The sequence below is a fragment of the Neofelis nebulosa genome, chromosome 1, assembly GCF_028018385.1.
Source record: "Neofelis nebulosa isolate mNeoNeb1 chromosome 1, mNeoNeb1.pri, whole genome shotgun sequence".
Classification (NCBI taxonomy): domain Eukaryota; kingdom Metazoa; phylum Chordata; class Mammalia; order Carnivora; family Felidae; genus Neofelis; species Neofelis nebulosa.
The window spans coordinates 98,686,823-98,703,330 of record NC_080782.1 but is presented as its reverse complement, the minus strand read 5'-3'; the positions used below and the strand labels follow the sequence as shown (position 1 = coordinate 98,703,330).

Genomic DNA, 16,508 nt, shown 5'->3' with positions numbered 1-16,508 from the left:
CTGATGGTTTGCATAACAAAGCCAATGGCACTATTCCATCAGGACACTTGGCAAACAGGCCCCCTAGAGTTAAGACAAAGACTTTTACTAGCTTTAGAGCTGCTTCTCCCGCTGCAGGCAGGAAATGTAATTCGTAGCCCCACTCATCACTGAACACAACGTTTAGCCTCTCCAGCCAGGGAACTGAACCACAGCACACAGAAAGCTGCATAGCCCTCTCAGCAGCCCTACATACAGAGGTGCTTGAACAGACTGTACAGCCTGTCTTCAGAACACAACTGGTGGCCTCACCTGACCAGGAAATTCAGTGCACATTCTGGCCTAATTTGGGTCCCTAAAAAAACAAGCAGTACAGGCCTGGGGTCCCATCCTGCTGCCCTGCCGGGGCAGGGCCGGGAAGGTCGTTCCCAGACTCATCTACTACTGAATACGGTACACAGGTCTGACCATCTGGTAAGCCTGACCAGAAACTTCAGTCAACTGTAGAACCCATCCTGTAGCTTCGCCTGGGTAGGGAGACAAGCCAGTAGCACACTGCTTCATCCCTGTCATGAGAGTCTGACACTTGCCTTGCCCTGAAATAGATCATAATAGGCCCTACCTGACCAAGGTGATTACCAGGAATCACACCCAGAAACCCAGACTGAGCTGACTGATGAAGTCTCTGCCAAAGCAAACCTATAAAGTCTGTAAGATGAGCCCAGGTACTCAGATGCACAGACACCAACAGAAGGAGTCAAGGATCGTGAAAAATCAGGTAAATAGGACAACACCAAAGGAAACTAATAAAGCTTCGATAACTGATCCTAAAGAAATGGAGATCCGTGAAGTGTTAGAGAATTCAGAATAATCATCTCAAGGAAGTTGAGTAAACCACAAGAAAGCACAGACAAATAATGAAATTAGGAAAACAGTGCAAGAACAAAATGAGAAGTTTGTCAAGGAAATAGCCATCAAAAAAAAAAAAGGCAAAACAAAAATCATAGAATTGAAAAATACAATAACTGAATTAAAGAACTTAGTAGAGAGTTTAAGAAGTAGACTTGACCACATTGAAGACAGAATCTGTGACCTGGAAAGAATCTGTGACCATCGGAAATCACCCAGTTAGAGGAATAAAAAGAAAAAACAGAATGAAAAAGAGTGAAGAAAGCCTAAGGTAATGATGGGACACAATGGGGGGAAAAAAAGCCCAATACTTATAATATTTTCATTATAGGTATTTGCAGAAGAAGAAGAAGGACAGAAAGTACATTTAAAGTAATAATGGCTAAAATCTTCTGGACCTGGGGAGAGAAATGGACATCCAGATCCATGGGGCCCAGAGGGCCCCAAATAGGTTGAACCCAAATATGTAATGGTGCTTTGCTACCCTGGGTTAAAAAAAACAATCCTTGTCATAGAGCACAGAGAAGCGGGAATGTGTGATGTGGTTTTGTGCTTTGGTATGCCTCGGTGTGCAGGAGCAGTTCTCTATAAAATACTCAAGGTAGCATAGTGGTTCACCTGTGTAATAGAAATATTTCTATCTAGCACTGTAACTCTCCTGACAGCTTTGTCCATCATCTCCTCTATCAAAGGCTGGCATTGGGAGTCATGTCTTAATGAGAATGCCTAGGACAGTGCTTCTGAGTCCGGGAATGGAGAGTTGCAAAAGGAAATTGTCAAGCCATGTGGCTGAGACTTCCTTTCTTAGGCACTTCCTAAGAAATGATGTAGTCATTTGCAGCTTTCGTAGGTCTTACATTAAATGGTGATCCCCATCCCAGCCTTGTTCTTCGCCTGTGAGGCAGGATCTCTGGGAGTGTGAGGAGGCAGGTTTTCTGCACTATCTGGGAGCTGACAGAATAGCGTGACACACTGTAGGTTCTGTCAGTGAGGATCTACATAGGTGCTGTTAACCATCCTTCAGGAATATTCTGCTTGTAATTCAGTGAGCCTACCTCTAACTGGTTTAGAGATTGTCTGGAGGGCTGAGATTGCCCATTATACCCAGGAGGAACACCTGACCCTCTTTGGGTACAAATGCCACTAAATACATTGAGGAGGTAAAGTTCACAGTTTCCTTTTTACTCCTTTGGTAACCTGTCCGTGCTGCCCTAGTAGGTTTCATTTCCCTTTGTTGGGCTGTGGTGCTGCTCTTGGCAGTCAGCCATTGTGGATAACACTTTTCAAGGGAGCATGAAAGATAGTACCTGTCAGGGACCACCTGGCAATCTTTAATGCTGAGCCTGATCAAAGCCATTTACCAGCTAGGTCAGGGACGCCCCCTCCCCAGATAGCTTGAGCTCTCCTGTGAGAAGCATGCCAAACCCACTGAGGCTTTACCTCCCGGGTTACTGTGGCTCAAGATCAGCTGAAGCTCTCCAGGTGGCTAGTCTCCTTTTTTGGGTAAAATCTTGTCTTTGGCAGCTTTCTCCCCAAGCACCCTTCCAAATATGCTGGCTATTCTTGAGTTTGTTTCTCATCTCTGGGTTGTTTTGACTGTATTAAATCATCTGCTAAAACTCTGGTCTGTGGTGCTAGCTAATTGGCCAGTGCATCGGTCTGTAGGTCCCTGAGTGGGGATCCAGGAACAAATTGTGCCATCAGATATTCCACAACAGCTCTCCATGAAGCTTTGGTAGCTGTGTATAAGTGGCTCACTGCATGGTACTCAGTCCATTCGGAGCCTTTTACAAACCAATATCTTAATTAGCAAAGGGCAATAGCAGCTGCATTTATATCAACTTTTACGTGCCCCTTTTCTGTTTGAAATGATACTTACTCGCTCAACAGGTGTTCATGAAGCACTTACTGTATGAAATACAATGGGGTAGGCCTGCTGTGGGTACAGCGGTTGGATGCGCTGGGGAGGCTTCCTGTGGAGGAGAAAGTGGAGAGCTAAGATGGACTGTTAGGCTCCATTTGAGGGGATTTACTTAATCCTCATCTACACATAAGAAATTTAATATTTTCTCCATTTTTGCAGAGGAGGAAGCAGGCTCAGAATGCCTAAATAGTTTGCAAGAGCTCATAGTCATGACAAAGTTAAGGAGGAACAATGTGTTACTTAACTCCAAACTCCACGTTGGGTCCACCAAAGTAGTAGTTCCCAAACTATTCTGTGGTGCACTAGTGTTCCAAAAGTTCTTAATAGGTGTTCCACGAGAAAAGGCTTCCGTGGTCAAATAAGCTTGGGAAATCAGTGAGAATTGTTCCTCCTCTTCCCACCCCTGGAAATGCACAATGCATGCTAGGAACATTGCACATGAGCATATTGAATGCTCTGAGAAGTTCTGTCTTAAACATTCTAAATTTCTGAATGTGGGGTCCATGAATCTACATTTTTAGAAGAATGCATGGTGATTCCTAGCATATTGAAGTTTGAAGTTCACTACTTTTGATCCACTCATATTATTTCAATAATAGGAGTTAACATAGCCTAGAAAACCACCAAAGAGTAGAATCTTCTACCTTCGGTCTATAGAAGAGTCATTAAGTGTCAGACAAGGGGTGTGCAAAACAAGGGCTCCAGTGTTTAGAAACCATCACCTGTAGAAAGCTCTTTTTCACTACAATGGAAGTTCTTAGAACTAAAGAAAAATAAGATCTCAGTAAGTTAGTACTTAAATGAAAGTGAAAATACAGTATGATTTTACAGACTGTATTTAAAGTATTACACACACACACACACAGGCATTGGAGCTTAAGGGAGATAAACCAAACATAATGATATCTCCAGCTTATAACATTGTTAGTGACTTGGGGTTTTTTCCTCCATGACTTTCTTTACACATTTTTAAATTAATGTGTATAACTTTTATAATAAAAAAACAGACAATAAAATTTCAACGTTTTTTATTTTTATTTTTGGGACAGAGAGAGACAGAGCATGAACGGGGGAGGGGCAGAGAGAGAGGGAGACACAGAAGCGGAAACAGGCTCCAGGCTCTGAGCCATCAGCCCAGAGCCTGACGCGGGGCTCGAACTCACGGACCGCGAGATCGTGACCTGGCTGAAGTCGGACGCTTAACCGACTGCGCCACCCAGGTGCCCCAAAAACAGACAATAAAATTTATTAAAATTGGTGTCTTTAAAAAAAATCTGCCCAACTGTTGATTGTAACACTTTTGAAACTGATTTTTATCACAGATCCTTTTTAGTATCTTAGAAAGCATCTGCTCACAATGCTCAGAGCTTGTCTACAGGCTTTTACATAATCTCCACCCATCCAGAAGCTCAGCCTGAGCCTAACCATGTTTAACTTTGCAGAAAAAGAGAAAGTATTTCCCTTCTGTGTGTTTGTGTTCTGTGTTCATGCCCCCCCCCCCTTTTCATTACCCTCTACCAGCTTCCCCCTGGAGTAATGGGGAACCAGAAGTATTCCCCAGGGAGAAGCCATCCATGCTAGATGCATGGTTGTGTGTGTGTGTGTGTGTGTGTGTGTGTGTGTGTGTGTAAGAGGAGAGTGCATTTGGCAATCAGAAGATGAGGAAGTTAGCAAAGAAGGGTCTCTTCCCTTGAAAATGACCATTCATACTGTGGCACATAGTATGAGTGTCCAGTGTGGGGTTTGAAAAGACTTTTCTTAGTGCAAAATAAAGCCAAAATGTTTCAGTAATTAACAAGGGGGTAGATGCTCTCTCTGCCCTTGTGTGTTTATTTTCCTGTGAGTATTTGTGATGAAGTTTTTCCCCACCTTTGTTACCAGGGGAGTTAAACATACAGTATTACCTTATCGGTTGTTTCTCATACATTTAAACAAGCATTTCAAAGAGTTTGACAACTGTTTTGTTTCATTTCAATTTCTCAAGTTGTCTTATATAACAGAGTTACCTGGGGTGGGAAAAACTAAGTTCCTTTATTTGACTCCTTAAGAAGTCATTGTATGTCTTACATATTATCTTTGTTTTCTTTGCAGAGATTTATGGAGAATAGCAGCATAATTGCTTGCTATAATGAACTGATTCAAATAGAACACGGGGAAGTTCGCTCACAGTTCAAATTACGGTATGTAGCAAAAATAAGAAGGAACACAAGGTTAACAATGTTGTACAAAAGCTTCTGTCATCAGACTGATGTTCACAGGTTCCTAGCTGAATGCCAGGGATTTTGAAGCTGTTAGACAGGTAATGGTAGCTGGTAAATGGCAGAATCCAAACTAGGAGCCCTTTGCTCAATGAAATAAATTAGAAAGCATTTCTTTCTTTGACAGTATTTTCCACTAATTAAAGCATTTTAAAATTATAGTCTAGGAAAAGTAATGTTTAATTTTCATACAATTAAATTGAGATTAAGAGTAGCCTTTGAGGATTACTTTCTATTTACTACTCTTTTAACATTTATAAATTCTTGCTTGGATTGTTAAGAACAGGAGCAAACCCATGGTATATCTATTATGCCAGCCATAATAATTGCTATGTAACCATGATAGCAATTTCATGAGGTTTGTTTGTGACCTCAGTATGCATGAAGTGTGTTCAAGAAACTTACTTTAAGTCTCCTTAAAGGCAAATAGTGCTTTAAAAGCAGGCTTTTCATAATGTTCACTTCTGAGATGGAATTGTCTAGACATCTGTCTGCTGGAAAGATGTTCTGCTTCCGGGACATCTTGGGATATCAGGGCCCTAGCTCATGCCCGGTTTTGTGGAGGTTCCCCTCTAGCACATCAGACCTTGATTTCTTCAACCTATCCCCCTCAAGTAGGAGAGAAGGGCAGAGAGGAGGCTCTTGCCAGCCTATAGCTCCTGGGAGTCCAGCCCTTAACGGCTCCAGGCTTTTGGATGCCAGAAGGTCCCTGGCATGGTTTCTCTCTGTGGCCAACCCAGAGGTCATGACGGTTTCAGGCTTAGTGAAAAATAAGTAAGATAGCATCTCACCGTAATGATTATGCTTCTCTTGATTACTTGATTGGCATTCAAAGTGGACAAAACCCTGTGTAAACTTAATTTTTCTCTGCCATCCTTGGAAGTAAAATGGATTGGCATAAACCCATAAAGGCAGGTTTTTCTGGGGTTTGTTTACCCTGGTCAGGGAAGTCACTTTTTGGTGGACAGAGAGCTTTAAGAAATAGTGTGGGGAGAAACAGTCACTTCCTTAGGCAGGGAAATATTTTTTTAAAAAGTCAAACTAATGGAAATTCTGATATTTTAAAAGTCTTCAGTGAGGAACACTGGTAACGATTTTTGAATATATAAGTGAAATCCCTAGGTTTCTTTGTATCCATGTATTTATTAACTTCAGAGAACTTAAGAGACGTTTTCAAGAAAACCACACTGCCTTGACTTCAGCAATTTATGATGTTTATTGTACATTGTTTTTATTCCTTGGGATCTCTACTCTTTTTAATTAAGGATAAAATGACTGTACTTTTATTTTTTTTAATGTTTATTTACTTAGTTTGAGAGAGAGAGAGAGACAGGGAATGAGTGGGTTTGGCGCAGAGGAAGAAGGAGAGAGAGAATCCTAAGCAGACTCCAAGCTCAGCACAGAGCCCAACCTGGGCTTGATCCCATCCATGACCATGAGATTGTGAACTGCGCTGAAATCAAGAGTGGGATGCTTAATCAACTAAGTCACCGAGGTGCCCCCAAAAGACTATACGTTTAGATTTTTTCATGATAGATAGAAAAAGAGGGATGTCATTTTGTTTCAGTTCTTTAACTGCGTATGATCCACAACAAGAATGAACAGCAGACCCCTTGTTGCTTTGATGGGTAATTCCTTCATTTGATTTTAAATAACTGAGGTTTGAGGTTTCTTAGGCAACATTTAAGTGTGATGGCTCATGTAGGATGTCAGAAGGTGAGGATGCCTGGTGGCTCAGTTGGTTAAACATCTAACTCTTGATTTTGGCTCTAGTCATGATCCCAGGGTTGTAGGATTGAGCCCCGTGTTGGGCTCTGTGCAGAGTGTGGAGGCTGCTTCAGGTTGTCTCTCTCCCTCTCCCTCTGCCCCTCCCCAACTCACGTGTGCACACGTACTCTCTCGCTCTCTCTCTCTTAAAAAAAGAAGCCTCATTCATTGTCAGCAGGGCAAAGGCAGGTCTGGCAATTTGAAATAAACATTCTCAGCCAGCACGAGGGTTAAAAGAATGGGCTTGAAGTTACTGTGCTGATAAAATTTGCTTAGAGCCAGGGCACTGAACACTTCTGAGGGTCTCATCACATTCTGAACTTAGCACGTTTCTAAGTACATAACCCTGCATAAGTCCCATAACTTCTCACCCCTCACTGACTGGAGCTGGTCGGAGGAGTTGAGCCCATTGTGGAGGTCATAATGAGAAAGCTCAAGTTCTTAATGCATGCAGATCAGTGTGAAGTTGTTAAATGGAGTTGACTCAGGCAAGCAGTGGTGTCCAAAAGGTAGGTTTGCCCAGGGTGCAGATCCCTTTCCACAGCAGCTTAAGGTAAAGAGCCTCTGGTAAAGACTGGCAAAGAGCCTCTCTTCCTGGTCATTAGCACCCAGCAAGAGAGCAGCCCCAGCTGTGGGGAAAAGAAAGCAAGAGTTCTTCCCAGAAGGCCAGAGAAGGACTACGTGGTCAGTTTCTTCCATTGGTTTTTGGCTAGTTCTGCCTCAAGCATCTCCAACTTCCTTCCTTTTTTGGAGGAGAAGGGTGTGTGTACATGGTTTGACTCTTCCTGGGTACCCAATATCTGGGCCTAGCAGTCAGGGGTTGGTGACCCATTCCATGACCTCCCCAGCTCCATGCGTATTCACGGACATCTAAAGACTCCACCTGGACCTCAGAGTCAGGCAGGCAACTCTGTCACTTGCTGCAGATGGGGAAAATGGGGCTCTTTATTATACAATGCCAGATTAATTATAGTCTAATTATATAATACTTTTCTCTGCAATTCCGCCCCCAGCCGCAGCTAAATATGTGACATTACTAGCATTCTGCAAGGACAGTCTGTACTCTAAGGAGGATGTCAAATGTTGAAGGTAGACACTCTTGTCCAGGTCCTGGGGTATGGTAACCATATTTAGCCAAGAAAACCAAAGGATCATGTGATCAAAGAAAAAATATTTAATTTTAAAGTTCCATTATAAAGAATAACTTCTAAAGAGAGGAGATAAATCACATCTCTGTATGCTTGATGAGTTTACTTTATTAAACAGTACTATTGTTTAGGGGACAAATGAAATGGAGACTGTCTAGGGAAATATAGGGTAAATGATGATCACTTCTCTTCCAATGTTCTTATGCCTCTTTATCATGAAAAGAACTGTGTTATCCTAAATGCAGATAGGATTTAGCTGCTTACCAGGAGCTTAAACTGGTAAGTTTATACTAATGCAGTCCTGTTTTCTTACCTAGGACTTAGACCCAAATCATCACGTTCACTTGATTCCAAGTCTAAAGAGAATAGTGGTCCTCCATTTCAGGAGTCAAAGTCTCTGATGGACAAAACTTGAGTTCCATGGAATACCACACTTCTCAGTATCAACAGACATTTATAGAGCACTTTATCATGGGCCCTGCGTGACAGGCACTGTCACAGGAGTAGAGTCCAAGCAGTAAAACCTTAATGTAATTGGCTCCCATGGTACGGCTACCCAGGATTGGGGCTCACCAGGAGCAAGTCCATGATGCCCTGGCCACCTGTGCTTCCCTCTCCCTGCCTCCCAGACCCTGCTGGGATGTAGATTTAGGTTCAGATTTAGGTTTCCCTGAAGCCACCACCTTGCGCAGTCCTGCCTTTTTGCAGGCAGCCTCATTTTGTGTATATATGTGTTTTGAGTAGATTCTGGAATATCCGTGGTAGGAATACAGGAGATAACGCAACCCAACCACTCCTGCCCCAATGGACAGAGGAAAACACTGAGAGCCAGGGAGACTCTTGACATGATCACAGCTACCCAGTATGTTGGTGGCAGTGTTGGGGTCGGATCCCGGCATCCTGCTCTTCAGTCGGATGAACTCACCACCCTGTCACACCACTGTGTTCTTTGTAGACTTGTAGACATGACACTTGGGCCCCTGTAATATTTGCCTTTTCCATCTGGACCTTCAAGGGCTCCTTAAGAAGGTGAGGGGACATGGTTCTATGGCCTGTACTTCATGGGTTTCCACATTGCGGCTACCTTTCCTTTGTGCTTTTTCCAATTTTCCAACTTCTCAACCTGAAAGGTACAAAAATATATCTGAGGCACAGTTACGTGGTTCCTAAGAACAGAAAATTAATAAAGTTAAGGCTCTTCTGCATGAAGAGTATTAATAATTAATACAAGCTATTAAATTCCCAAACTTTAGGAACATGATTCAAATTGATTACTTCATTTTGCTGCAGGTTTATTTAAATAGAACCATCAGCCAAATTGCGTTAAAGCCTAGTTCTTAACAGTGCAGTCCAGCATGTCACTGGGAGAAAACCATCTGCTGGCCCCATCCAGATCCTTCTACCTTGACTGTTCATGAGAATTTGCTTTGTCCCATTGGGCATTATACTGAAGATTTTATGCTTTGTGGATAATCATACAACAAATGTTTAATAGATGAATTTTGGACATTTGGAGCTAAGATCTTACATAAAGGCTGCTCTTGACTTGACAAAAACACTAATACTCTGAAGTACCCTTTTAAATGCTTAGGTGAGGCACACAGGTACGTTAAGAAAACGGGCAAAAGATGAATTTGTCATTTGATAAAATGTGTTATAGCTTAATTATCTAGCTCTCAAATGTAAGGTTTAGTCCACACAGAATGTGCTTTTCCACGTCTGACTCCTGGGGGACGGGAAATGTTTGCCTCTGCTGCAACATCGGGTTCTGTACGCACATGCCTGGAAAATACTTCTGAGACGACTAGCTGTTGCTTGCCTCTTTGTGGGAGGCAGGGTACTAGTGACTTTGGTAATAATTTAAAAATCTTTTTTCCCCCTTATTTTAGGTGATCTTGTTTACAAATGCGGCAATGGTATTAAGGCAGTACATGGTTGAAATTAGACTGGTACAATTTAAATGAGGAAACATACTGTACCCATCTGGAATCTCAGACAAGTTAGACTTACCTTCTCCTCAGCTCGCCCATCACAGTTACTTATTTACCCTTCCACACTGGTACCTTCATCACTGCACCATGGACTAAAATCCTTCACTCCTCTTGCAGGTTACCTTGCTATTATTGAATGCAGTTCTTCATTAGATAGTTCAAGTATTCTCCTGAGAAAAGATAGGTTATGATTTACTTTTCTTTCCACCAATGGCCTTTGAAAGTGTTAGAGAGTAGGGAAATACTGCTCCGAGATCTGACAGGTAATAACAAGTACTATGAGCTGAATTCTTACATTATCTGAAGCACTTTGAGAAATGCCTCACATAAACTGTTGATTTTTACAGCAACCTATAAAACAGGTGTTACTACTCTCACTTATAGATGAGGTAACTGGGAGCCAGCAAAGATAAAAAGTTGCCCGTGGTGCCATAACTGGCAGAATACAGAACCAGACTTCAGCCAGGTTTTTTTTCCCCCTCTTCCTTGTAAATAGTTTAAAACAGGATGGCAAATTTAGATGCCTCCATGAGTGGAAAAAATGAATAACATCTTATAAAACAGTATGTTTTATAAGAAGGAACATGAATCAAGTAAATCTTTTTTTTTTTTTTTTTTTTTTTTTATAATGTGTCAGACAGGCCTCACTGGGATTCTTTAAACAGCCAGCACAAATATAAAAGCTCTAGAAACTAGCCACATACTTTCTGTGTTAGATAGTAAATAACTTACCATATTTGGAGTTGGCCTAGATTTAGAAGGTACTTAAAATTCTAAGCAATTGAGAAGTTGAAATATTTCCAGTATTCTACATGTACCTTAGAAAGGTCACCAAGAAAAGTGCCTACCTGGAGAGCTGTAGGGTTAACGAGGCAAGAGGAATCTTGCCTTATGTGCCTTCCATCGTGCCAGTGGGTGAGGTTGAAAGCAAAGTACCATATAAAGGCTTATTGACCAGAGATTACGAAAGTAAGAAAAGAGGAAAAAGTGTTTCTGTGTCTATTGAAAAAGGGCATACAGAATACCTCAGATTCAGTTTGGGTTTAATTCAGTTCTAATTATTGGGGACTTGACTCCACCGTGGCCACACTAGGAATGAAACAGAAGAACAGTGTTGATGTAGATCCGGGAGACTGTAAGATGGCCTCCTGCAACTTCATTCTCTTGGGTCTGTATTAAGGTTTCACTGAGCACATAGGTGGTTCTTTCCATGATCCATGAAGATTTTGCTGGATTACAATTCTTCTTTGTGTTATAGTCAGAGAAATGTATGCTGCTGTCAAACAAACTAGCTTACTTTGAAAGGCTAGAGGTTTTTTTCCTTCACAAAGAACATGGCTTTAATGAATTTGGGGGAACTGTTTACTTTGATAAATTAACATATGAAACGCTAATGGTTTTATAGCTTCACTAACATTGATCTTTCGCAACTTTCAGGGCCTGTAATTCAGTGTTTACAGCATTAGACCACTGTCATGAAGCCATAGAAATTACAAGTGATGACCATGTGATTCAGGTACGGAGACACTTTTTGTCTGGAGATGTCAAAATAGAACCTTTCAAGTTGGAGCCATCCTTTTCCAAGGAACTTTCCTATAATCCTCACATTACTGCATATTTTCTTTGGAGAAAGGGACATCAAAAATATGTAAAGAAAACTGATAGACTGAAATCTAAGAATTAGATATTCACCAAGAATAAAAAAATTATTTTGGATCCAAACCTATGCTTCCTATGACCAAGATAGGGTAAATTCTTTGATAATTTGCGAAGACAGCATTTAAATCACGCCAGAAGTATGTCAAAACTGTAGAGTAAATGCTTATGGGAATGAAATATTTTCAAAGGTATTCATTTATTTGCCTGCAGTTGGTATTCTAATTATACAGCAGTCTTGTATGGTAAAGTTGTCTTCCTAAGGAAATGTGTATAGTAGACGAACCTTTGTTGAAATGAAGTCATCTTACTGTATTTGTTGGAAGGTAAGACATTTCTGCTACAACAATAATCTGAAATGTGGACTTCTCCATCGACGGATACTGGCCTGCCTAGAGTTGGTTTGCATAATGGCACTGAGTGTAAGGAACACTTGCTGTCCTCAGTGGAAACCAAAGACAGTGCTCAGGATATGGTGGCCACACAACAGAGCCCCCACTGCACACGGATACACCCTGCTGTCAAACCTAACCAGTAACAGCAGCAGCCCACCCTGCCTTGGCCCCTTCATTAACATGTTCGTAATGTTGTCTCCTTTCCATTCAATGACTCTGTGAAAGAAACACAAGTGCCCCATGATACTGATGGGGGAAACTGAGGCCCAGCAAGGTCAAGGAATTTACCCAAGGAAAGCCCCAGTAATAAGTTTTGGAACCAAAATCTGTAGCCATGTCTTTCTGATTATAAAGCCTTCCCTCTTGGTTCCGTGTTTGGCTGTATTTCCAGAATCTGTTTTTGTGGCTGTTCTTTGCCGTGGGTCTGAAAGCTTCCTCTGGTTGCTGTTAGTGCCCACCTATGCACACACAGGTGTGCATCCTGGACTGCAGAGAAACCAGACATGTTTGCTATCGACCAAGTGCAAATCTCACATCCCCCTCACTTCTGTCCAGACTTGAACAATCCATTCCAAACGTGAAACGCATCTGCTTTGCACCCCCCTCTGACAGTGGGCAGCCAGATTGTGATTTCTATAGTGAGGAGAAGGGGCTCCCTGCTCTCCACTTGCCTTCCCCAGTTGTCTGATGACTCCTTGAACAGGGAGCAGAGTCCTTCGTTCTATGGTGAGCATCTGGTGGTTAGAGACCCTGTATCTCTGGTGGGGAGGGGGTGACATTGTGGTGGTATCACCCCCTGCCCACCTTTACTGTGACCAGGAGGAAACAGGCTTGCCCTTTAAAAAACCTACTGGCAATCTGAATATAAAACTCAAAAACAAGGGGAAAGAAGTTGAATAAAGGATGTGATAGGGAAAAGAGAAATAAAATGACATTTGTGTTAGGGATTTCAAGAGGAGCCCTCATGGACAGGGTATTTCACATATATTCTTACTCATTACCAGAGTCCTTCTCAGGGCACGGCCACTGAGGGGTTTATGCCTCTGTGTGACTATGCATGTTCAGAGGTTAGGTGATGGCCCTTAAATTTAAGAATAATATATACCCATCCATCGATCCATCCATCTCAACTCTTGGTTTAAAACACTTACACAAAGCTTACCATATACCAGGCACAGCAGTAAGCATTTTACACATTCTCATTTATTTCTTAAAACAACTTTATGAGCCAGGAACTACTGTAGCCATTTTACAGATGAAGAGACTGAGGTCCAGAGGGGACAAGTAACTTGCCCACAGTCGTGGAGCTCGTTATTGGCAGAACCAGGATTTGAACTTGAGTGCCTTGGCTCCAAGGCACTATGTTTGAGTACCTGCTGCATTCTGAGGTTACGGGAACCCTAGCATGAACAAAGGGCCATGACTTGTACCCCTATCTGCAACTGAATAGTGAAGGTAGAATAAACACACATGGAAATGTATGAGGATTTGGCCAACAAGGAAAACAATACATACATCACATATTTACTAAACAGTCCTGAGTATCCAGAGATAAATCCAAAGTAGGCTTTTCCTGGAGGATTTTATGTCTAGTGGGGGAGAGAGATAAATAAAAACTTGGATTGAGTGCGAGAAGTCACTGGAAGCCTGCACAGGAAGAGAGTGGGAGCCTATAGAAGTGGCTCCAGCTCAGAATGGGTGTGGGGTCAAGGGCGGCTTGCTAGCGGAGGGGAGGAGATGGGAGGAGGGACAAATCCAACTTGGCAGGGCATGGAGTTGGGGAGGGGCGTTGTGAGGGGAGAGAACACGCAGGCAGAGGCCCACAGATGAGGAGGAAGTACAGGGAGCTCAGCACTCAGGTGTAGGCCCACCTGGTGAGCAGTAGCCTGCTGCCTGGCCCCAGGAGCGTGGTGATAGGAGATCGCTGAAGATAGTGTCACCACCCCAACTCTTCCGTCAGCCTCATAAGGCCTCGTGCTCAGGCTCCAGAGCACCCTCCAAACCTCTCCAGCTCCCAAGTTTAATTGTGTTAGTAGGTTTGTTCGCAGGGGAACAGCTCCCCAAGTGTCCCTGCATCACCAGACTACTTACTACTATCGTCATAGTGGAGTGCAAGAGTGATGATGATTATAGTTTGCAAGAATGTTTCTGAAGCAGCACATGGATGTACATGATGCCCAAAGAAATCCATGACCTAGAGGCTGTACGGTCACATTTTACCCATGTTCTTTGTCTTTCTTGTCTCCCTTATTCAGCTTCTCATCTAGTAGATTGTTCTTGGAGAAGAAGTTGGAGGGTGGAGATGGGACCTGGGAGTCAGGCAAGGAAATAGCTCTGAATTCCAGGGCCCTGGGCAGAATTTTAGAAAGAAACCTCTGAGTCTGCTGGCTCCAGATGTGCCAAGGTGGCCTCTTCTCACACCCACATGTGCCCAGTACTGAAAGGGCTGCCTCCTGCACAACCTGTTTAACTAGATTTATGGTTCAGGTGAGATGGGAAGTGGCCCCAAGCCATAGCATTGGTTAGTAGGCAGTGGCAGTCAGAAAGGAGGCATGAGAGAGCCAATCTCTGCCTTGTAGAGATGTGACTAATAGAAGCCACAACCTGTTCAACCAATTCATTTTTATTCTAACTCATTTTTATTTTTTGACTGTTTTCTTCTTGGCCGATTGGGGATGAGTAAGGCCCACAAGAGGCTGGCTCTACCACATGAGGACTTCTTGCTCTTTGTCTGCTAAGGAATTTCTTCCAATGCCCCAGAGAGAACTAGGGCGCTGGGGTGGTGAATGAATACATTGCTGCTCAGGAGTGAGGCAGCGACTCCAGGGGGCTTATTGAAGTGACAGAGACCAGTCGGCACCCACATCATAGAGTGCTCATCCAGGGAACTTCTTACTTGATATTCCAACCTGTTCCTCTGTGTCCCAGCAAGCACTCCTGAGGGCACACAGCATACCCACACTGACCTTTAACCACCTCCTGTTCACAGTACGTCAACCCAGCCTTTGAAAGGATGATGGGCTACCACAAAGGCGAGCTCCTGGGGAAAGAGCTCGCCGAGCTGCCCAAAAGTGATAAGAACCGGGCAGACCTTCTTGACACCATCAACACGTGCATCAAGAAGGGCAAGGTGGGTGCGACAGACAGATTTGCAAACCCCTCCCCAATGCATTTTTGTTTCTGAGTTTTATGTCACGTCTTTAAGATTGGCTCCTTTGATGACATGATAATTAAGTGAAAGATCTCTTATGTTGGCAAAATGAGTCAAGTTGGGAGTTAATTTTGGATACAAGTGAATCAAGCACTTACGATGATGTAGAACCTGATGACTTTGTGTAAGGAGAGTTTATCCTTTCCATGAATCTGTCCTCGCTCTCTTTGCTGGAGTATCGTTGCTGCCTCTGAGCAGAGTTCTGCCCACAGGGCTGTTGTGTGTTTTTAGTGTGTCCATTGTTTGGGGGACTGGAAGTACATGTATCCGTATTTCTATGTGGGCCCTGTTCTTGGTCACTTTTCCCTTTTTCTGTTCTCTTTCCTGATCATAGTTGAGTAGAGACATGCAACTCACTTCTCCCTGTCATGTCAGTTTGTCCAGCAGCCAAAGAGAGGGCTGTCAGTGTGGCAGGAAGCTTCCCTGAAGCCCTCTCTTCCGGAAGTGGAGTGTGGCTCTGGCAGCTGGAACTCCCTGTGCATTTTCTTTTAAGCATTCAGAATGCTTTCACGTAGTTATGTCTTTCATCTTGTGTGCTTTCTCTGATGTGAAATAGTGAAATGAGCACTGTGTTCTTTTAATTGGGGACTGTTTATAGGAATAAAATACGTTTGGGTTGTATATGACAGCCAACGTTAATTTTTAAACAATAGGGGCAGTGAGACTGAAAAGGAATCAGGACATTATCAAGTACTCTAGAAAATTTTGCCAGGGTGGTACTGACACACGCGTAGTGGCCCAAGAGGCACACCAGTTAGCCGTCTCGTGTGAGGGAGGGGGCAGAAACGGGCTGAAGAGAAAATTGGGTTCTGGTTTATCTCCTTCCTCTCAGACATGGTAGAGGGACCACCAGGCTCTTGATGAGCTAATTCCCTGGGGTCCAGAGACAGTAAGAATGCTCACACTCTCCTTAACCTCATAGAAACTGCCAGGAGTCAGACGAATCCCCGAGAAGTCTTGGTAGGATGCCCCGTAGAAAGTAGGAAGACAGGTTTCAAGATAAATTAAGAGACAAGAACTTAGAACCACATTTTCCACTTTGTGTATGTGGGCAAGTTAGTTAGAATCTCTGAGCCTTGGTTTACCCATCTGAAAACTAAGGATGATAATATCAAGCTTACAGGTTGCTGTGAAGATTTGAAGGAAGACCCCATCAGAATCCCTTGACCTGGTGCCACTTAGACCCATAGGACTGAGAGTGGAGCTCTACCCACTCATCAACTGTCCTAGGACCCTGAGGGGCCATCTTGGAGGCAGACATGTTGGTCTT

General features: G+C 43.1%; 1 protein-coding gene across 7 annotated transcripts in view; it reads left to right on the top strand.

Moving 5' to 3' along the window:
* PDE8B (phosphodiesterase 8B) overlaps positions 1-16,508 on the top strand; it is a 275,841-nt gene that overhangs the window by 162,113 nt on the left and 97,220 nt on the right. For 6 of the 7 annotated variants that reach the window (XM_058729063.1, XM_058729062.1, XM_058729060.1 and 3 more), the window contains exons 6-8: positions 4,904-4,992; positions 11,414-11,492; positions 15,017-15,157. In XM_058729063.1, the coding sequence (XP_058585046.1) occupies positions 4,904-4,992; positions 11,414-11,492; positions 15,017-15,157 (309 nt within the window). The remainder of the gene's footprint in view (positions 1-4,903; positions 4,993-11,413; positions 11,493-15,016; positions 15,158-16,508) is intronic. The other variant, XM_058729061.1, reaches the window with a different exon arrangement.